The 23,126-nt window shown below is 29.5% G+C and overlaps 1 protein-coding gene across 1 annotated transcript in view; it reads left to right on the forward strand.

Annotated features, from left to right (window-relative positions):
* The first annotated feature begins 172 nt into the window (after positions 1 to 172).
* LOC136988654 (folliculin-interacting protein 1-like) overlaps positions 173 to 23,126 on the forward strand; it is a 57,033-nt gene continuing 34,079 nt past the window's right edge. Inside the window, exon 1 of the mRNA XM_067286563.1 lies at positions 173 to 294. Within this exon, the coding sequence (XP_067142664.1) occupies positions 209 to 294 (86 nt within the window). The 5' untranslated portion in view covers positions 173 to 208. The remainder of the gene's footprint in view (positions 295 to 23,126) is intronic.

The following is a 23,126-nucleotide window of genomic DNA, read 5'->3' on the forward strand; positions in this document are numbered from 1 at the left end:
AATTATATATATATATATATATATATATTAAAAAAAAGTGGTAATGAAAGGTACTGATTTATTTTCGTATCATTCGACTCATTTAACGAGAAAAATTTAATGGAACATATCGATCTTCCGGATAGTAAAAACCGGGATGAAAGATGCATCACGTGATAGCGTAAGCATTATATATCACGTGACAATCAGATCTACAAACTCGTGCAAGATGGCGCCGATTTTGTCGCGGCTGCTTTCCCATCGTAAACATTCTTCGAAAAGTAGTTTTACGGACGATTTTACGGATTATCAAAGGTAATTTTATTATAATTAATTAATTTCCAACTCGAACGGATTTTTTTAACGTCTCCCGACGTTCCCGCCATTAAACGTTATGCCATATTGTTGTTTTAATCAATGTTTTTGATGGAAATTAATAATTAAAACGTAAAATGTTTTTTGTGTAAAGATGCTTAATCAGTGTTTATGTGTTTACTTTGCATTATTGTTTACATTTTTCACAGGAAATGTGTCCACGTGTGACGCAAAACCGGGAAATGCTGCATTCTGATTTATTGTTTTTATTCTCTCTTAAACGTTTTATCAAGAAGAATGAATGATTTATCATCATCATCATCATCAGTTTTATTTTGATTTTCTAAATGAAATGTTTGACCTTCCTTTTATTTTTCTTTTTTTAAAAAAAAGGAAGAAGAATTTTACTTCGTTAAAAGCTTAGGAAAATTGTAATAGACAAATATTTTTTGAAATTGAACATTTGATTGTCATGTTGTAATAGAAAAAATCATTTTCATCCTCTGTTGTAAAAACGTTAGTGATGAGACTTTAATACGGTCTACCACTCGGTATTGAAAGAAATGCCCGAGAAGAAATTGATACGCTTAGTTTTATGGGTTTATATGCCGCTTTATGGCTTTATATAGTATCAAAGTTCCAGAGGTTTAAAGATTGATTAATATCTATGTTTAAACACAAGATGTATTTATAATCTTCTTATCGGAAATATTAAGAAAAGAAGCACTTTAAATTATAAATAATCATAACTATGTGAATTTCCTTAGAATTTATGTTTAATATTAAATTATTAAATAAATGAAATTAATTGGAATTATATGTAAGTGTATTCTCGTGAGAGAAGAGGAGAAAAAACTTCTTTTAAATCATAGTTTATTATTAGATCCATGTTATGATACATTAGTTATATATACATATATAACTAATCATGTCTGTCTCTCTCTACGTGCCATATCGGCACTCCTGAGGTACGCAAACATCTGGCGTAGGTTAATAGATGGTTAGTAATGCGTTGAGGAATCATGTCTATAATATTTTAAATATAAAAATTCAATGTTTATATAGTTTGTATCATATTGACTGGATAATATATAATGCATTTTAAATCTATAGTTAACCTATAGTATTATTAAATTCTGACTTGGTTCGTGAATTTTATAATAAAACAACTTCTCGCACACTCCCTGGGATTGTGCGAGAGAGAAATTGTTTTGGGATATGTCTGTACTGTTCGTACTGGGATATAAAAAAGGTTTTACTGTGTGGAATTTTACAATACTAATTTAGCTTTATTTGCATATTTTGGAAATTATTTTATAAAATATAATTTAATTTAAAACATTACGCAGAATTGTTCAAATATATATTAAATGAATAACAGATATTCAAATAAATTCTGTAGAATCCAAACAAAACTGTATCGTTTAAGACATTTGAAATATGTTAACTTATCTTCAAAGTTAATCAAATATAAATTTTATTTTAAGCTAATAAAATAATGTAGGGGATTAAATTCAAATGCTTGTAAATATATTTATAAAATATTTTAAACGTAGACTAGATATGATGATATCGATATAAGAGTAAAAATACTTTTCAAAATGCTTTCTATACATATTCATCTGTAAATTCTATACTACTATGAATATTTAAAAATAGTATAATGGTCTGTGTTGTTCAGAACAAATTATAATTTAGAATTTCCTGTCTAATTATAAAGAAAAACAATTTAAAAATAAGATTTGAATATATTTTGTAAAATGTTACTAAATAAAAATATTTGACTTCTAAATTTGTAACTTAAGAATAATTCCGTACTTATAAATATCATTTAATTTAACTACTATTTCTTAAATCATTTTTCATTATTTTGAGATAAGAAAAGCTCTTTTTTAGTAACAATTAGGAAAAAATATTAAAAAATGTTTCTAAGAAAATTTTAAATTTACAAATATCAATAGTTTTAATTAATTTAAAAATTTAAATGGGATTTATATTACTTATAGGTCTAATAAACTTTTATAAAATGAAATTATCACATTTTATAAAAAACAGAGTAATGTGGGTTGCAAAACTATAAATAATTGTTTGTGGAATTAAATATGTATTTAATATTTTAAAAATAGAATGGATGAGATATGCAAGAATAATATATAATTCAGTTAACCTGAATTCTTAACAGTTATCAAGTTAAATAACCAGATATTATGTAGACATGTTTGTTACTTGATTTGGTGTCATTTTTTAGGTTAATTGAATTATATATGATGAATATGTGTAAGTAATATCTTTCGTTCAAAACGAAGATTATGGTTGGATGAATGTTGTAGAGAGTTTACGACAGAGGTGTTTCTGATTAGCATAGCAAGAACTGGTTGTGTGTGTGTGTGTGTATATATGTAAAGATTGGCTTGGAGCCTAACAGATGTAACTTAGTAATTGAAACTAGTTTTCAGCAATTATGGATTTGTTCACGAGTCAGTTTTTTTGTTTTTTAAATATTTTAAAATTAATTGCAATTATTAGTATTCTAATAAGACAAAAATGCCATCTCTAGACCAAATTTTAGAATAAATTTTTAATCTATAAATAAATAAATAACTTAATTAAACAACGCTATTTCTTTAATGTAGGCTAGTAATGTATTTATGAATTTGTTTATTATGGTATTACATTAACTTCAATTCTAAGTGAAGTATTTGGAGAACTTCGAAAAATAGTTTCAATTAGCCATTGGAAAGATTTAGTAATTTTATTACAAATTTATTTCGTATTACAGAAGTCAGTGCGATCATAAAGTCCCTTTGTAGTGGGCAGAAAAACAGGAGGAGCTACCAGGAATGAAGTAATGGTGTCACTACTTGTCAGTCACATGGGCGTGACCAATTGCAGAGGGACTTTATGATTACACTGTATTTTAATTAATTAGGGATCATTTAAGTATTACATTTTGCTGAATGAGAGAAGGGTGGGTAGGTCTTAGCATTAAAAAGCATTACAGGAGAGGGTAGCATTTTACTTTGTGTTATGTAACACTATAAAATATTTCAATTAAAAAAGAAGACGATATATTTCACGATATAAAAATATAGAAGAAACTATATTTTAAAAAAATGTAATCTCTATAGCATAATTTTAATCTTTCTCCTTAGGGACTCTTCTTTCAACTAGTAAATAGCAACATTTGTAAATTGCTATATTACAATTTCTACACTATTGCTATTATTAAGCAATTACTATGTTACATATAAATGTAATACAGCATTTAAACATGTTACTAATATGTAAATTATGTGATTTGCAATAATGCTGACTATTTTTCTAGTCCTCATGAAAAATTAATAGTAATTTCAGATATTACTGCTAATGTGTTTTGATATTTTAAATGTGCTTCAAATATTTGTCAATTTAAAGCTCATTTGTTGAAAAAATTTCTCTGTATACAGAGTTGCCAGTTTAAAGAAAAAATTGTTGATTTCTTTAATTTTCATAATTTTATGTAGTATATTTTATTGATAACTTGTGAATTCTAGGAGTTTTTTTATTTTTAACTCTGTTTTGTGGACATTAAGAATGCCTTTTTTAATTATATTCAACATGGATTTGGACCACCACCATAGGAGCAGTTGAGTGGTGAGGAATGGGGTTCAACATATCTGGGCAGAATTCCCATAAAAAATTTTTGGGGTTTTTGACTGCCATGATTCAATCCCGGATCCTCCAGAGTGGTAGGATGATGTCTTAATTGCCTTGGTTGTATGACCATCTAGTGTGTCAGATAAAGATATTTGATCATTTGGTCTCTGGCCATTTTTGAGTGACCAGAGAGTCCTTGCAGGCACTTAGTCAGCTTAGGCAGGATATTACACATTAATATTGCGGTTTCCCATTAAGAAGTTTAACATATGTGTATGAAAACATTATTATAAAAAATATACAATTACATAATTGAAAGGATGAATGGATTTAATATAATATTAATGATGTGAAAAGAATTCAAATTTTTCATATACAGTATATTTTTCACTGATATTACATATTACATGTGCCCACCAGTGGTCTTTGTACCCTGAACACTGGGAGTTTGGTTGTGGGTTTGCGCCTCGCTCGGACGGGCTGGCCTTGTGGAGTTTTCCAGGTTTTCTCCACATCTGTAATACCTAAATAGGGGCCAGTTTCCCTTAAAAGACCTCCCAGAAGGGGAGACCGCCCAAGTGTTGCATTGCCATAACTTAACAAAACAAACAAACAAATACATATTACATAGAAGTATTTTACAGTTGTCAATTGGACAAAGAATTTTATGTGATTTGAAATATGTTTAGCTATAATATTACATGTATTATTTTATTTATTATAATAAACAGTACTCTTAATGCCTGTAATAAACCACACAGCTGTAAGCTTATAAGGTTGTAAACAACACTCTCATAATAGTAAGGATGCTGTCTATTGGAGAAAGATGATAAGGCTTTGTGCAAGTTTTTAATTTAAAATTTCTATTCAGGATTGTCACTCTTACTGTAACTTGAAATAAAGTATGATTGAAATGTGTTGAGATTGTGTTGTTGTTCATATATGAGGGCTGTTCAGAAAGTTCGCAGCCTTGCCTATATGCGGTGCTGCGATCAATTTAATTTTTGGCGGGAATAATTCAGTCATCTTTGCTAAAGATACGATACGAATTTCCACTTGATTTGTCGTAAAGTTTTTCACAACAGCTTATCAGATAGTCAGTGTGCACATACTTTGTCAAAAATGGAAAAAATGGAGACTCGTGTAGTCATAAAATACCTGACGAAAAAAAGGTTGACTGCATCTCAAATCAAAGCTGACATGGATGAAGTTTTGGGAGAGTCTGCTTCTTCGTACACCATTGTGGAAAAATGGACAGCCCTTTTTAAATCTGGCAGAGAGAGAGTGGAAGATGACCCTCGCAGTGGATGGCCATCAACTGCTGTCACTGAAGAAAATATTGACAAAGTTCACGATTTGGTGTTAGCAGATTACCGTTTGAAAACGTGTGAGATAGCTGAGACAACAGGCATCTCTGTCAACCGAGTTTACCACATCCTAACCGAAAATTTGGGTATGACGAAGGTCTCAGCAAGGCGGGTGCTGCGTCTGCTGACTGCTGGGCAAAAATGTGTTCACACTTTGATGTCAAAGGAGTGCTTGGTCTTCTATCAGAAAAACCCACAGGATTTCATGCGTCAGTTTGTGACTACTAATGAAACGTGGGTCCACTACTACACTCCTGAAACAAAAGAACAGTCGAAGCAATGGAAACATCACAGTTTGCCATCACCAAAGAAGGCAAAGACAGTTCCATCAGCGGGGGAAAGTGATGGCCTCGATTTTTTGGGATGCTAAAGGAATCATCATTATTGAGTACCTAGAAAGAGGAAATATCAATGCTGTCTATTTCTGTGAACTTTTGGAAAAACTGAAGAAAGAAATCGAAGAAAAGAGGCCACACTTGAAGAAGAAAAAGATTCTGTTCCACCACGATAAGGCACCTGCACATTCCGCCAGAATCACTGAACAAAAGGTAAACGAACTTCGCTTCCAATTAGTTCCACATCCACCATACTCACCTAATTTGGTCCCCAGTGACTTCCACCCTTTTCCAAACCTAAAAAAATTCTTGGCTGGAAAGAGATTCCACTCGAATGATGAAGTCATCTCTGAAGTGAACGAGTATTTTGCACACCTTGACAAATCAACCTATTGTGATGGCATAAAAAAGCTAGAAAATCGCTGGAATAAGTGCATTGCTAATAAAGGAGACTACATTGAAAAATAAAAAAAGTATTAACATTATTTTGTTTGTTGTTCTATTTGAGGTCGCGAACTTTCCGAACAGCCCTCATAGTAATAATGTGGAAAAAATTACTTAAGTGCAACTATTAATGGAATAAATTAATTTCCAAAGAAAAGAAATAATAGTTGCCCTCTAATAGTAAGCATCCAATAATACACAGCACAGTTGCAAATTGAAAACGTTACAGATAGTATACTGTTTATTAGAATAAATACAGTATTTTTTACTCTAGGTAGACAAAATATTTTTATTGCTGAATTGCTTAGTGACTTTGAGTTCAAATATGGTAATGTTTCAAGTTGTATTGGGTTGTTCGGAAAGTTTGTAGCGATTTTTGATAGCCGACAGTTGAGACACCAATTGACGCAAAAATGATTAGAATTGTACAAACCAATGAATATTACGATAAATGACCTTGAGACGCATCCGTTACAAAAAAACTGTTAAGATTATTCAAATAACGTTTAATTTGGCTCATTGCAAAAATGGATGCGAACAACGTGCATTATCGACACTTGTTTCTTTTCTTTTTTCGTAAACGCAAAAATGCTGTACAAACAGCAAAAAAGATATGTGATGTTTATGGTGGGAGTGCTGTATCAGAATCAACTGTTTGAAAGTGGTTTGCAAAATTTAAAACGGGTAATTTCAGCCTTGAAGATGCTCCTCGCTCAAGAAGACCTCCTGTTATTGAAGAGGACCAAATCAAAGCATTATTGGATGAAAACCCTCATTACACAACTCGAGAGATTGCAGACATAGTGAAGTCATCAAACAGTACTGTATTTCAACATCTAAAGAAGCTCGGATACGTGAATCGTTATGACATTTGGATACCTCACGACTTAACGGAAAAAAACTTACTGGATCGCATCTCCATTTGTGATTCTCTTGAAAAATGAAATGAAAATGACCCTTTTCTGAAGCGTTTAGTGACAGGTGATGAAAAGTGGATCATTTATAACAACATCAGCCGAAAACGATCGTGGGGTAAGAAAAATGAATCACCATTAAAAACTCCAAAGGCCGGTCTTCATCCAAAGAAGGTCATGCTCACTGTCTGGTGGGATTGGAAAGGAATCCTGTACTATGAGCTGCTTCCACAGAATCAAACAATTGATTCTGATAAGTATTGTTCCCAATTGGATAAGCTGAACATGGCAATTAAAGAAAAACGTCCGGAACTGGCCAATAGAAAAGGCATTGTGTTTCACCAAGATAATGCCAGACCTCACACGTCTTTACGAACACGCCAAAAATTATTGGAACTAGGCTGGGATGTTTTACCCCACCCCCCTTACTCACCCGACCTTGCCCCGTTGGACTACCATTTGTTCCGTTCTCTACAAAATTCCCTTCATGATAAAAACTTTGATACTTTGGAAGCTTGCAAAAACCACGTGGATCAGTTTTTCGCGGAAAAAACTGGAAAGTTCTACGAAGAGGGTATCATGAAGCTGCCCCATAGATGGCAACACGTCATTAAAAACAATGGCGCATACATAATGGAATAAAAGTATATTTTTAGTATTAAAACAATTTCTTTTATTTCTGTTAAAAATCGCTACGAACTTTCCGAACAACCCAATATGTTCTAATGTACAGAAAATGATTTCAAGATTATACAAAAATAATACATTTTCGGTCATCATGCAATTCTATTTCAGTTTTGTAGACGAAGGAATAATGATGATAGAAAATATAATACAGATTAATTACTGATTTTTTTGATGCACTTGGTTCCAAAGCTTTGTCAGATAAATAGTTATACTAGACCAGTTGTGATCATTTATTATTAACTCAGCAGTACATCCTAGACTAATTGTATACATCGAATTGTTTTGTCAAAATTGTGTGCTATATTTAAGTTTTTATCAGTACTTTTGGCCGATAGAAACTTAAATGTAGCATAACTTAATGTATGCTTAATTTAATAAAGCTTAATATATGTTTGCATTTGATATCATTGACATTAGCATTTCCTTTTAGATTCCATAGTTAGCAAAGATGAACTAGCCACTGTAATTAATCTGCTGAATTACGCAATGCATCTTGAACAATAGTTGAAGTTGAAGGAATGCTAATGCTTTTAACCCAGTTAATGGATCATCTTCTGGCATGGATAGATGGATGAAAGTGGACAGCCATTAGTTATGATTAAATATAAGTAAAATGAGCTAGAAATTGCACAGAATAGAGAACAGAACAATTGCAATGTAGATAATTCAAATGAATATCATTCCATTCACTATACAAAACCTTTTCACTGAAATCTTAGGTAGTGTTCCTTCCTAATTCTGTCTGGATTAGAAGAGGTGCTGTGTGTTACTATTTAATAACATAATTTTAGTTTAGATTATCATAATTTTGAATAAAGACATTTAAAACATTACTTTTAAAGTAGATAAATGTCAAATATCATTTTGATTTATAGATACAATATAAAAATTTAAATTTAATGTAAAGTTTTATTTATTATTGATCTTTAATTAAAAGATATCTGCACGAAAATACATACTATTCAAATATAATTAGCAAAATTTTTCCATTTCTAAATTTTTTTTCTTCTAACTGTTACTAATATAAAAGCCTTTGTGTGTGTGAATTCCTTTATAACTCCTGCAGTCTTTGTCTAATCAAGATGAAATTTTGGTTATATTCATTTTATGTTCTGACAGAAAGTATGAGCTACTTATTTTGTGGAAATATTAGCTATAGAAGAAACGTTTTATTGATTTCAGATTAGCGATTGCACTTACATTTCAGTGACGTCAGTAACCATGTGATGTTCAATCTTGATGGGGGAAAACTTAAACTTTAAAAATGATAGCCATGTTGGGTCACTTCTTTAAAAAAAACTTTCCATAGTGACCATGTGACATTCTATTATCTAATTGGAAGTAACAATCTAACAAGCTCGTTATTTAGAAAGTGTTATCGTTCATCTAATTAATGTATGTACAATTCATCTTTGGACTAAATTATCAAAGTGGAATTAAAACGACTTGCTGTTTTGGTAAAAAAAAATGCCTAGGGAAAAATGTAAGAGTAAAATTGGTCAGGTAATTTCTAGATCGAAAAGAATAAGGACAACAGAGACTCTTGAAGGCCGTGAAATCTGACTTGAACAACATTGAGTAAGAATAGCTTTGCCAAAGGCTGCAGAAACAGCATTGCAACATTGAGCTCGACTTGAAGCTCTTCTCTATTCTTCAGTCTCTACTTTCTCATAAAAAATATTCTGTCATGCTTGACAAGAGAATTTCTAGTTAATAATAATAGTTATTACAGTGGAACCTCGCTTAACGAGCATAATTCGTTCCATTGTCTTATTCGTAATGTGAAGCACTCGTAAAGCGAAACAATTTTTCCCATAGAAATAATGTAAAATACGATAATGTGTTCCACGCTGAAAAAACGTTCAAATGTTTTATGTATAACGTATATTAAAAAATAATTGTACAATATACACTGTTAAGGAGCGTGAATTATCATTATCATCTTTTCTTCTAGTATAGAATGAACCATCTTAAAATGAGAATTCAATTTGCAGAAAAAAAAAATCACAGCTAATATGTTTGATAAACACTCCAAACAATATGCCAAATTCTTGGGTTATGTAAATGCTATAATTAAATATTAGAAATTAATTAATTTGACTAGAGGTAGGCAGTTATGTTTCCATCTCTTATTAAATTTAATAATTCTAAATAGTTAATTTTTAATTTAGACATTTCTAAAATTTAATTTGGAATCGGTCATTAAATTTAATGACCCAAGAATTTGGCATATTGTTTGGCGTGTTTATGATATAACGGGCTATGGTTGTTGATGTTTATAAGTAATATGTGTGAACACAAGTTTGGAAAAATATGTGATCACAAGCGACACTAAGATGCTAGCGAAATGAGTGCCAGACTGATGGAGCATGCCTCGTGCACAATTCAGGACTTCCCCTCTCCTCATCACTTGTTATGCGAAATATCGCTTGTTAAGTGAGGCAAATTTTTACGATTTGTTTTGCTCTGTTATGTGAAATACTCGTTGTGCGAGGTGCTTGTTAAGGGAGGTTCTGCTGTATTACAATTAGTTATACATCAATGAATTTATTGGCAAGATAAAAATAAACACAATGAGTAATATAAAAATTTTCCAATATTCAAGAAATGTATTACTGCTGAAGATATTTTCACAGCATACAAATTATATATGGTAATGGGGCTGCAGTTTGAAAAAATGTAGACCTATAAATACCTATTGTTCATGCATTTGTTTTTCTTAATTTTGAGAATGGAGTTAGTTAGATGAAATCAGAGACCAGATATGGAAATCTTAGGGGCAAGAGGACTAGATTTAACTATATATAAACTTCTGATGCAAACCAGAAGTCATGTTATTTCAGTTCAAAACTCTTTCCCTGAAAGGTGTTAGATAGATGACTGGCACAACTGTATTGTTGAAGGAAAAGTATGATGCACAGGGACAAGCCACTACTAATTTTAGATGGAGAGCATATATTTTAAATTAAATAAATTAAAAATATGATTAAAAATTGCAGTCTAGCATCAGGACAATGTTGCAATAAATAATAGCTCGTTCGTGGGTTTGAAGTGTTCTTATATTTCGTACATTCAGTTTGGATAGTATTTATGCATTGCTCATTCATATTGTACAGGTACTCCTCACTTTACGACCGAGTTCCGTTCCGACAACTACGTCGCTAAGCGAATTGGTCGATAAGCGAGGAGCTTGCGCCAGGAATATAGGATTGTTGTAAAATTATATAAATTATGCAACAAACTTCAAATTTATTCATAAAAAGACTATTATAGTATGCTATTAGCCTATTATAGTACTATAAGACTATTATAGTATGCGCAAGCCTATTATAGTATGCTTAGTGTGCATGTCACCATTCGCCACTGACTGACACTCAAGCTGAGAAAGGTGATTCCCTGAATTTCAGGTCAAAACTTGATTGGTCGTAAGTGCAAGTGGTCGTTAAGCAGATAGGTCATAAGTGCGAGTGGTCGTAAAGTGAGGAGTACCTGTAATTAAATTTTTTACATGTTATCTAATCTCTGCTCATAGTTTTCAATTATTTTACTTTTCATAGAAATAGGATAGTTTAGAAATAATAATTCTCAGTTTTTAATAAAAATTCTTATAATTAACTGTAATATTTGACACTAAGTTTACAATGAAAAAAATATATGCATCATCTTTAAGATAAAAAGAAATTCAATAAAAAAATTTCACAAATTCAAAAAGGATGAATTTTGTTATTGAAAAAGCTATAAAAATTTTTATAATTGAAGCATGCTGTAGATACAACAAATATCCTATTCACTACTTAAATAGTTAAGCAGCAATCACAATAAAATTATAACACTGAAGTGCAAAATTTCATCTTTTTGGAATGGATTAGATTATAAATTTATTAGTAAAGAGAATTATGATTATCAAAAAATTTATATTATATAGAAACAGAAAAAAAATTAGTAGTAATAAAAGTAGTAATGTTGAATTGTTATGGAAATATAATTGAAAAGTCAAAATTAACTTTTTTTCAAATTTCCAAGTTCATGTAATGTTAAGAAAAATCAACATTTTGATTATAATTATCTATTAACATCTTTTCAAACTAATTTACAATTTCTAGTTTTATTACTGTCTTTTTGCTTGATTTTATAAATATAAGGTTTAAAACTACCATAGTTAATGTTTGTTTTTTGGATAGTTAAATTTTTCTTCCTAAATTTATAATCAAATTTGGTTAATGTTACCTATGGTTCCAAGATGGTGGCTCGTCTCTGATTCCAGCAAATAGAAGAAGGGAAACAGTGGGGACGCACGTTCTAACCTAACCTAACCTAACCTATTCTAATAAATTACCATAATTATTACCAACAAAATTATTAGAACAGGTTAGGTTAGGTTAGAACGTGCGTCCCCACTATTTCCTTGCTGGAATCATACGAGCCACCATCTTGGAACCATAGGTAACATTAACTTCTAATTTTATTCCATAGTGGTCATTTATTTATTAAAATAATTCTGGGTTAGTTCAAATCCTTTTTAATATTAAAAATATATAAATATTCAGAATTATTTGTATGGTCAAAATTATTTTAATAAGTGAATTAATCCTTGGAATTTTACAATTCATGATTATTTATTGTTTGTTTTCATATATTTTACTATAAGTAGCCATTTTCATATTTAATTTTAAATATTTTAATAGGAAATATTAATTTCAAGAATATAGTTCATGCTTTTTCTCTGTAAAGCTTAGCATATCATGAGATACATAAACAGTTAGATTTGATCCAAAGAAACATGTAATTCAGATGTTTATTGTATATATTAACAATATTTTAAAACATTTCATAAAAATGTGCAAAACTTGATACAGTGTTTAAAAGACCAAACTATTAAATTCAGTAAACTAAAATTGTTCTTTATTCAGTAATGTTTTTGCTCATTCTGTGGACAGTTTTAGCTTGCAACAAATATAAAACAGATTTTTTTTTAAATTTAGAATTTAGTTATTGTAGAACATAAATTAGAATAAAAACGAATTTATTTTTATTCTAATTTATGATGACTAGCTTCTACATTCAAAGAATCATTCCTAAATTTATGTTTTATGTCATTGGTTTGTAGGCATTGCAAGCTAAGGATGATAATAGAATCACTGAAAACATGTGAAGTTAATAATGATTTATGTTTAAGTAATTTTAAATTAAAAGGACAACTTTGCAGTTTTTGTTTTTCTAATTTAAAACATTTTATATGCCAAAGTTAAATCAATTATCTGGGACAGTTTACAGGAATTGACATTTTTCTTGAAAAACAAATTATTCATAATTTCATACAGATGATTATATTTCCAGTTACATGATAAATATTAAGATTAAAACCATTGCTTTCTGATAGATTATTTCTAAATGTAATAACAGCATTAGTGTTGCTTAAGGATAGATGACCAGTCTGTTGGCTCATTCTCATATTGGCATTAAACCAAACGTTTAACTTGGACTGATAACGTCAACTTAATGATAAAGTTGACACTTTATATCTTTAAGTATCTTTGAATTTATTATTTCGTGAAAGATTTCTTATGTTTTTAATTAAATCAATTATTAAATATTTAAAATGTAAAATCATTATTTAAATCATTTATTGGCTAATGTACTGAATCACGTATCGTTTTTTAAAATGACATACACTTATTTATTGCTGTTAAATCAAAAATATATTCTACAAAATTAAAAATGACAATTCTGTATATATTTTTTTTTATAACAAAAAGTGAAATTCATGAGAAATTTCATGAAATTTTACGAAATTATTTCATAAACATGAAATTATATTTTAGTAAGTGAGTCTTTAAAAGTTTAATATTTTTCATCTTTGACATAATATATACCTTTCTTAATCTGTTTCTATTTTTCTGTTGCATTATTTTCTTTTAAATTTTATTTAAATTTTTGCAGCTATTATTATTTATTTCTGTAATGTTCTGTACTTTTTGTTCTTCAATACTTATTTAACATAAAATTTTATAATGTATCATTTTGTTTATTTTTAAATCATATTTTATTAATAATGTTGCATGTTAACCACATAATTATTTATTTATATAACAATTTTAATATTTATAACAAATCTGATTATATGCAAAACTGACTTGTAGTTAACATATTTATAAATAAACATAATTTATCATAGTTTTCAATATAAATTTTTAATTTTAATGAAAAATAAAGTACAGCTAAATGAAGGTAAAAAAATTTTTTTTTAACAGTCTGAATGTTTGTTACCTAATTTTTAAGTCCGGCATTAATTTATACAAGTTTGGGGATTGAATTATTTGATAAAATAATAATTCAATTCCAAAACATGAATGAGCTAAAACTGGGCTCTGAAGTAGTCCAAAAAGGTTCCTTGCCTATTAACAAGTTTTTGGTTGTCTTAATTTAGAAGTACTTTTATTTTTCATTAAATCTTTAAGATATAGTGCCAAGTTTTAAAGACTTTTTAAAAATTTTATGTGAAAATACTACTACAGTGGATCTCCATTATAGTGCTGCTTGCTATACCGCGCACTCTGTTATAGTGCGGGTGATGTTCGTGACGTACTAAGCTCAAACACGTATATACAGGTTCGTGCGGCGTTATTGAGTAGTGCATTTTATTGTTACTGCGTATTGAGTAATTGTGTATGTATTGAGTTCCTGCATGTATTTTGAATAGTGTTTAATTATTGTATGCATGATGAGTAAAAGAAAAGACAAGCTACAGTATGTACATGCATACAGTATGTACAGTATGCATATGCTGTACAATAATAATTTTTTTCAGTTTTGCATCATAATATTTCAAAAGTATTTTAAATTAAATGCTTATTACCAACAAAACTCATTTGAATTGATGTAACTGTCGAGCAATATTGCCAAAAATGTCTATTATTAGTATGCAATGCATTATATGGTCTGCTCACAATGATTATTGTATCAGACAGTGAATGTAAGATGTAATCAATCCTAAGTTACACCTCTACTTTGGATAAGTGGAAATAGGTAAAAAGTACATTGTAGAATCGAGAAAACATATTAAAAATTTGAAAAACTACCAAACATATAGAATTTTTTATTTTGTAAAATTAATCTTACAAAATAAAGATATTCTGAAATATAACTGGGATTAGGCATTATTTTTATATACTGAGGTTTAAGAAAAAAATAAAAACACATCTTTATATTAATTATGTAAGTTAAAGAATTAGATATATAAGAGCTACTAACAAGTATATATATATTGAATATTTTATGTAAATCTGGAAATAGATTTCACCTTAGTGTATTTTGTGTGTATATAGTTAACTTATTTAATTTTATTATTTCTTACAAATTTAAATTTATATTGAGTTCATTTTGATGTTTTGATAATTGTATGACAAAGTAAATATTGAAAAAAGTGAGAATTGTATAGAATGTACGTACAATACATTAATCATTACACATCACTGAAAGGCTAAAAAATGTGATATCTCAAATTTTATTATTGAAATTAAAATAAAATTTAACAATACTTTTGTTCTGTATAATATGCATATATTTTTATTGCTGGTAATTGAAGATCAGCAAATTTTGATTTAAAATGATTGTTTTATTTTTGTATTTTTAAAGAAATCTGTATGTATTTAAGGGTGTACTATCGATTACTATCTATGGAATTTCGGGACTTTGAGTATATAGAGAGGTTTCAAGGTCGCATGTCACATGATAAAACACACGTTTGCTCCGCCCATTCGCCATTTTTGTGGTAGTTTTCGCTCGCTTAGCTTGCACGTGGTCTGTTATTCGACGTCGTTTTTTAGTTTAAACGTACAAAAATACTGCAGTTCTATTATCATGGATTAAGTTAAAAAAGATTCTTTTCTTGTGGGCTATTCTAGCGGTCTAACAGGACGAGATACAGCTCTGTACAAAGAGAAAATTTTGTTATTTCCAGGCGATCCATACGAAGCCAGTTTATCAGACTTCGTTGTAGATCAAAAGTTGTGGCCGAAAGTAAAATTTGGTGACATTATAAACTATTTGGTTTTGACAACAAATTTCTACACCCTGTCACAAATGAAAGCTTATAAATCTTTAGAGGCCCATAACTATTTAACAAGTGGCTGGGTTTCTCCTGATATAAAAGTAAAAGTAATGAATAACAGCGAAGTAATATTGCCTGGAAAGATATGTTTTCTTTTGTTTGTTTAAACTCGTGTTTTTACGTATTTCTTAACTAAGAATTTTTGTCTGAAAGTAAAAGTCTAATTAAAAACAGCTGTGGAAATTTTTTAATTCAAATTGTTCAGTACCTTTATTTTCTAGTTGAAACTAGCATATAATAAGCCTACCTGCTTTTAGTTTTAACGTGTAATGTTTATAAGTTTGCTCTAGCTAAATCCTGAAATTACATTAGTTATTCGTTTATAAATGCACTATACCTAACTAAATTAATATAAGCAAATCAGTAAACTCTTTTAGGTTTTAAAATATAACTTAGTGTTTATTAACGTAAATATTGAAATGAAATGTTTCTGACAAACTCTTGTATTGATATTCACTTTATTCGTAACGAAATTTTTCCGGTTAATTCTCGAGAGCCATGCAGTTTGCCTTCGTCGTGAAAGCTTCTCAGTTTGGGATCCTTGATGACAAATAATGCCGGGAATTTTAAAAAAATGATGTTCCTTTGTTCTTGAGTGAACTAGCATTACACCCAATTACACAACAAATCACCATAGTGATATTCGTCGACGAAAAAAAACAACACAAGAACTCCAGTTAAAGCGCACGCGAACACACAAAACGTAAACAAGTCACAAAGATGGCGCTGGACAATTGCGCATGCTCATGACGTCACTCATGATGTCGACATGAAACCTCTCTATATCTGAACTGACGGGACCGAGACGAGTTCAACGATACCCTACTTTTGGCCCGGAGACGAAAAATAAAAAAGTTATCATACTTTTTCACTTACCGTACTTTTTTAATGCTTTCATGAAGACAGCACCATAGTTGCTAGTACTGCCATCTTGCAGTAAAGTCTGCAAACCGTGACGTCGGACTATGGTCATCTCCCGGAGGGTTAAACACGCGATACAAGAGCGGAGAGAGCGACGCAACTTCTGATCATCGCGCGATCGCCATTTCGGTTAATGTTACTTATGGCAGCAAACATGGCGGCCCGACTGACCTCTCGTATGGGCACCACCACACGCCGCCATGTGCTAAACTAGTGATCGATTCACGGTAGTTCTTGAACAAAGTAAAAAAAGGGGGAAACGTCTACTAAAGGCAATTTTAACGGCAAGCGATGGTACTCCCGATCACGATAGCGAGGCCGACTTAGTGGAGAGCGACGCGACTCCCTATCATCGCGCGATCGCCGAAAAAAGTATGATAACTTTTTTATTTTTCGTCTCCGGTCCAAAAGTAGGGTATCATTGAACTCGTCTCGGTTCTCTCAGTACAGATATATACTCAAAGTCCCAAAATTCCATAGATAGTAATCTATAGTATCCCCGTATTCAATGATAAAACTATATGTTAATTTCATATTTATATTTGTCTGGGTAAAGCTTACTTAGAATACTCACATACAATATACTTGCCCAATTTGTGAGTTTGGGTTCAAATAATATATCAAACTATTCCTTTTCTAAATGTTTACAAAGTTAATCAAAGTTAAACATATATTTAAAATTCTTTCATAATTAAAATTATCAATGGGTGATAAAATATTTAAACATAAATAAGTGATAGTGTCTTGTCTTAATATGAATCTTGTAATATTACTAGACAAATATTTTTATATAACGATAATGCTTTATTTGTTCTTATTACATTGAATACTTTTTATATAAATATGGAAAATGAGATTATAGTATGTATACGAGAAATTTATTTGTTTATTTAAAGAACAAATTTTTAATGCAATTTAAAAAACGCATCAGTTTATTTTATATACAAAAATTTTAATTGTCTCATTTATGTAATTTAAATAAAAATACATCCTTTAAATATATGGAAATAATCTAATTTATTCCAACATTAACATTTTCTAAAACTTTACCTTAATCTTCAGATATAGAATTTAAAAATTTAAATCTTGAATTCTAATAAGAACAAAGGAGCTTCTTTAAACATATCTTTACATTTTGGATGTCAAAGCTTTTAAAAAATTACATATTTTTTATCAGTAATATTTGTAATTTGTCTGTATTTTATTTTCATTAAAATCATATTCTGATTTTTATTTTCCTGGCTGATAAATAAGAGAAAGTGTGGCGATTGTTCAAAAAAAGTGACTCTCTCTGAGACCAAAAATGTAAAAAGATTTTTAATTTTTGAAGTCTGACCTTGAAATATTGAGAAATGCAGAAAAAAATTGGGGGTTTTTCTGTGTAGGGTGGGCATGATTTTTTCATCCACTTTGAAGCTTAACTTCTGTTGGATCTTTTGTCAAAAATTTCTGAAATTTTTCAGGGAGTTTTGTGTATTAGGGGAAAATGTTTCAAGAAATTTTCAGGAAATCAGACATCAGTTTGGGAGATATGGCCCCATCCCTGTAACATCTCAAAAAGCATCCAAGTTAGTGTTGCCACCTTTACAAAATTGCCGACCCGGATGGCAGGTCAGGTTTGTTCGAACAGAAGTCCTGACGCATGCACAATGTCATTTGACAATGTGAGGAATAACGTGCATGCCGGTTCTAAATCAGCTACAGTTAGGGACTAGGGATTTACATAGGAGTAATGTATGTAACTTAAATTAAGAAATAAAGAACAGATAATTTAGCTCCATAGAAGATGTGTACGGACGTAAAAGCAAAAAAAAAAAAGGTTGAGAGGCAGGTTCGGTTTATGTCACACATCGGCATAAACAGAGTAACATGGCGGAATGGCAGATGAGTTTCAGTGACTGTGAGGGCTTTCGCTGTTCAAATGGTGTAAATTTATAAAAATATTTGCAAGAACTTTGTTTCGTCATAATTTCACAATTTATACGAAATTCCCGGACAAAATTAATAGTTCACCCGGACGGTGAGTCAATTCCCAGACTGTCCGGGTGAAGACCGGATGGGTGGTAACACTAATCCAAGTTATAGAATTTTTTTACTCATACAAATTTTTAGTTTACAAAAAAATGTGTGTGTTTGTTTTAAAAACTTTTTCAAAAATCACCTCACTCCCAATATTAATTTTTTTTATAACTTTTGCTAGAATAAACCAATTGAGTTCCAACTTTTTAAAATATGTATATTCGTAAAATAGTTTTAAGAAATTGATATTTCTTCAACTCCCAACTCTAAGTCTGGAGTAAAAAAAATATAAAAAAAATTATTTTTTAAAATGAAATTCTTTGAGATAAATATTTTTTTTGTATTATTAATCATAGTTTTCTTTGAAATTAGACCAAAAGATCTTTATAAGTTGAAGAGGTGGGAGAGGGTAATATTTTAAAAATAGTTAAATGACCCCATTTTACAGGTGATCATGCATATTAGTAATTTTATGTAAATCTGAAAAGTTAGATAATGGTAGCAATTATTAGGGATGATAGCAATTAGCAATTAGGGACAATATAAAATGATGGGAAAATCCAGTAAAAATGTTGCCAGTTTTTTTGTGATTGTAAATTTCCTATATTATAATTGTAATGGATTACAATATAATTATTTAAATTATCTATTAATATTTCATTGTAAAATTTTAAATATTTTAACTTTTGATGTTTTGATTTTAACTGATAACTTAGCTGAAATTTATTCTCTTATTAATCATAAGATTTTAATTATTAATGCAATTTTCTCATCATTAACTATATCTGTACATACAGTGTCCTGAATAAACTGACCTAGTCCTATTTCACTTATTATTGATTGTATTAGGTTTGTCCATTTATAGGATATCTCATCTCAGTTTTTAGAATATTAATTCAAAATAAAAGCAAATTACCATTTATTTTTCTAAATTCAAAAATATAGCTATATATAGCAATAGAAAAAGTTATTTTTCATCATACATTTAGTCTATAAATGCAAAAAAAAAACTTTCATGCTTTTAAATTTAAGAATTTGAGAATTACTGCTCAGTTTCATAGGAAAATTTAATTGTTTTACAGCTATATGCATTGAACTTAGTAGGAACCTTTATAGAGACAAATGATTAGTTTTAGGCTCCAAACTTACATTAAATATTGTTATATATCAAGCAATTTTTTCATTTATTAGAAACATTTTTTTTTAATTTTTATTACTTATATTTTTCTGAACTAAAAATATATTTAAATAGTAGCAAATGTGATCTCATTTTGATTTGATTTTCTAAAAATTTAGGTAAAGTATAAATGGACTTGGTTTGAACATTATCAATCAATAATAAGAGAGAGAGAGGATCTGGGTCAGTTTATTTAGGACATTTATACATTTAATATGCTGTACCTAAAATAAAATGTTTTTTTCTTCAAATACCTGTAGAATTTTTTTTTGGAATTTTATGTTTTATATATTAATTGTATATTACAATACAAATTATTTCAAAAGATACAAATCGATATACTTAATACAGAAAAATCAATTAAATTAATTCATTTAATAATTCAAGTTTAAAAATAAGACATAACTTTCCACTTTTATAAATTTTTATTTATGGTAGGTTAATGTTACCTATGGTTCCAAGATGGTGGCTTGTGTCCGATCCCAGCAATCAGAAGACAGGGAACAGTGGGGACGCACATTCTAATTTAACCTAACCTAACCTATTTAATAATTTTGTTGGTAATAATTATGGTAATTTATTAGAATAGGTTAGGTTAGGTTAGGTTAGGTTACATTAGAATGTGCGTCTCCACTGTTCCCTGTCTTCTGATTGCTGGGATCGGAGACAAGCCGCCATCTTGTCACCATAGGTGACATTAACCATATGGTAATATTTTTAAACTGATTTTCATTCATTTCGTTCTTTTTTGAAAGAAAAATTCTCACATCAATTTTTAAATTAGATTAAACTTTTTCATTGTTATAAGCTTGGAATAAAGCCAAAAAAATTTAAAATGTAAGATGAAAATGTAATTTTTTGAATCTGGAATTAATAAATACATTTAGTAATATCTCATCAATTGACATTTAATTTATTTATATAATAAGCTTATCAAACTGATTGGTTTTTAAAGATATAAAAACTTTTCTTGCTATTATCTAACTATTGTAATTTAATTACCAAATATTTCTCGTTATTTTTTGAAATTAAAATAAATTGGTTTTAAATTTATCGTCGAAAAGAAAAATATACAATAATTTTAAACCTGTTAAATTAAATGATAGAACACTTGATTCAGATTAATACACTAAACAGATCACTTTTTCTATTTAAAATTGCCGTAAATTATTTGCATTACGTATATTTTTATTATTTAAAATATCGAAAGTTTATTTTGATTAAATTCTAAAATTTCAAATAAATATTAGATTTTAAGGAATCGTTTAAAAGTATTATAAATATTAAAATGATAAAACTTATTTAAAATGTTAAATAGATTTATTCCTTGTTTAAAAATAAAGAAACATTATGGTTTTTTGTTTTTAAGAAATAAATTTTTCAAGAGTAAAATACACTCCGAATATATTAATGCAGTTGATAAAAATTAACTTGCTGATATGATCATTTTGTTTTATGTTTGAGTTGATAACAGGAGACAGTGAGTCTCCATTGGTTTTTGGTGTGAATGGAGTTTGCCAAATGCTGGCATTTTGCCAAGAGAGATACTTTTAAAATGAGTAATCTTTTTGTTTCTATAATTGATTAAGGAAGGAGGAGAAAACTTAATTCACTCTTTGGAAAACATTTAAGTAAATCTACTTTTAAGTAAATTTTCATTAATTTATTTGGGATTTAGATTTAATAGTATAGTTTTAGAGTTTTTGATTTTATTATCAATAAATTTAAAATAAGTTTTTTTTCTTAATGCTAGAATTTTTTAAATGTTAAAATTAAATGATACACTACGGAATAATAAAGTTTTCATACATTTTGGAGTTTATAATCTCTAATATATTTTAAATTAGTATATTATTGATCTGTTGAAGACTGAATATTATTTTCAAAATAAAATCTATCAATTTAATTTAAAAGTCTATTTTAAAAAGTGTATACTGTATATTATAATTTATTTGAAATATATGTATTGATCCGAAAATGTTTAAATTATGTAAGTTATTGAATTGTATTGAATTTCTATTTTTACATTTTAAGTTTGATTGATTTGATTATTTTAAATTTTAATGTATATACTGGTATATTTACAGCTAAATCCTGTGAATTGGATAAAACTAGGATTACTGGCTAATGTTAATATTTACCTAAGTCTTTTGGTTAAGCAAGTAATGATCTATTTAGAACATTATCTGTATAAAGTGCACTTTATTCAAGTCATAAGCAGGTAAAGCTGATATTATCTGAAAACAGATGGATGAAGCAAGAACAAAACAAAATTTGAGCTTTATACAGATAATGTGGAATCTATCTATCATTGTTTGAATAAAGATGAATGTTTATATTAACATGAGGCATGGACATTTTGTTTTTTTAGCCATATAAATAGTGGGAACAAGCAATGCTGCCAGGTTTGGCAATTTATTGTTAATTTTCAAGCCAGTGGACAAAATGGCAATGATTTTTTTCAGCCTGAACATTTTTTCATGCCTATGATAAATTTCTTAAAAAATCACTTGTAAACTCCAAGACTACATTATATTAATAAACACAATTGAAGACAAATACAAAAATAAGTACAGTGATATCTTGGTTTTAGTCAGTGATCCGTCCTATATAGCCCCTTGGTAAAGTGTGACGTAATTGTCATGTAATAGTAGTTGTATGCATTTATGATGGTCATATCACGGGGAATAATGCCTTCTGGAAAATTTGTTTAAGAGTAACTGGTGTCTATTCAGGTGTTACAGATGTGGAGAAAACCCGGAAAACTTCACGCGGCCAGCCCGCCCTGGTGAAGTGCGAACCCGCGACCGAACTCCCAGTGTTCAGGGAATGGAACCGTTGCCAAATGGTGGGCGTTGCAGGGTAATGTTCATACAATGAGAAATAATGCCGCACTGTGCTGGAAAATGCGTGGGTCACCCTTTGTTTTTGCAAAATTAGCAGTGAGGTCACTTAAGCACACTGATGAAATCCGAGGCAATCGACGAAAAGCAGGAGAAATTTTTTGCGAAAGAAATCAATGAAAACCGAAACTGGCGATAACTGAAGTCAATGAAAAGTGAGGTATTACTGTACCTTAAAAGTCCTTTCAAACATAATAAGGTTCATATGAAAATGTACTGCAACACTACCTTTACTTGAGTCTAACTGCTGCTAAAAACCATTGCAAAAATGTTAAAAGCTTCATCAGAGGATCTTTCTTCTTTTTTTAATTTTATAGTA

Source organism: Centruroides vittatus, unplaced genomic scaffold, assembly GCF_030686945.1.
Source record: "Centruroides vittatus isolate TY-2023 unplaced genomic scaffold, ASM3068694v2 scaffold_373, whole genome shotgun sequence".
In the NCBI taxonomy this organism is placed as follows: domain Eukaryota; kingdom Metazoa; phylum Arthropoda; class Arachnida; order Scorpiones; family Buthidae; genus Centruroides; species Centruroides vittatus.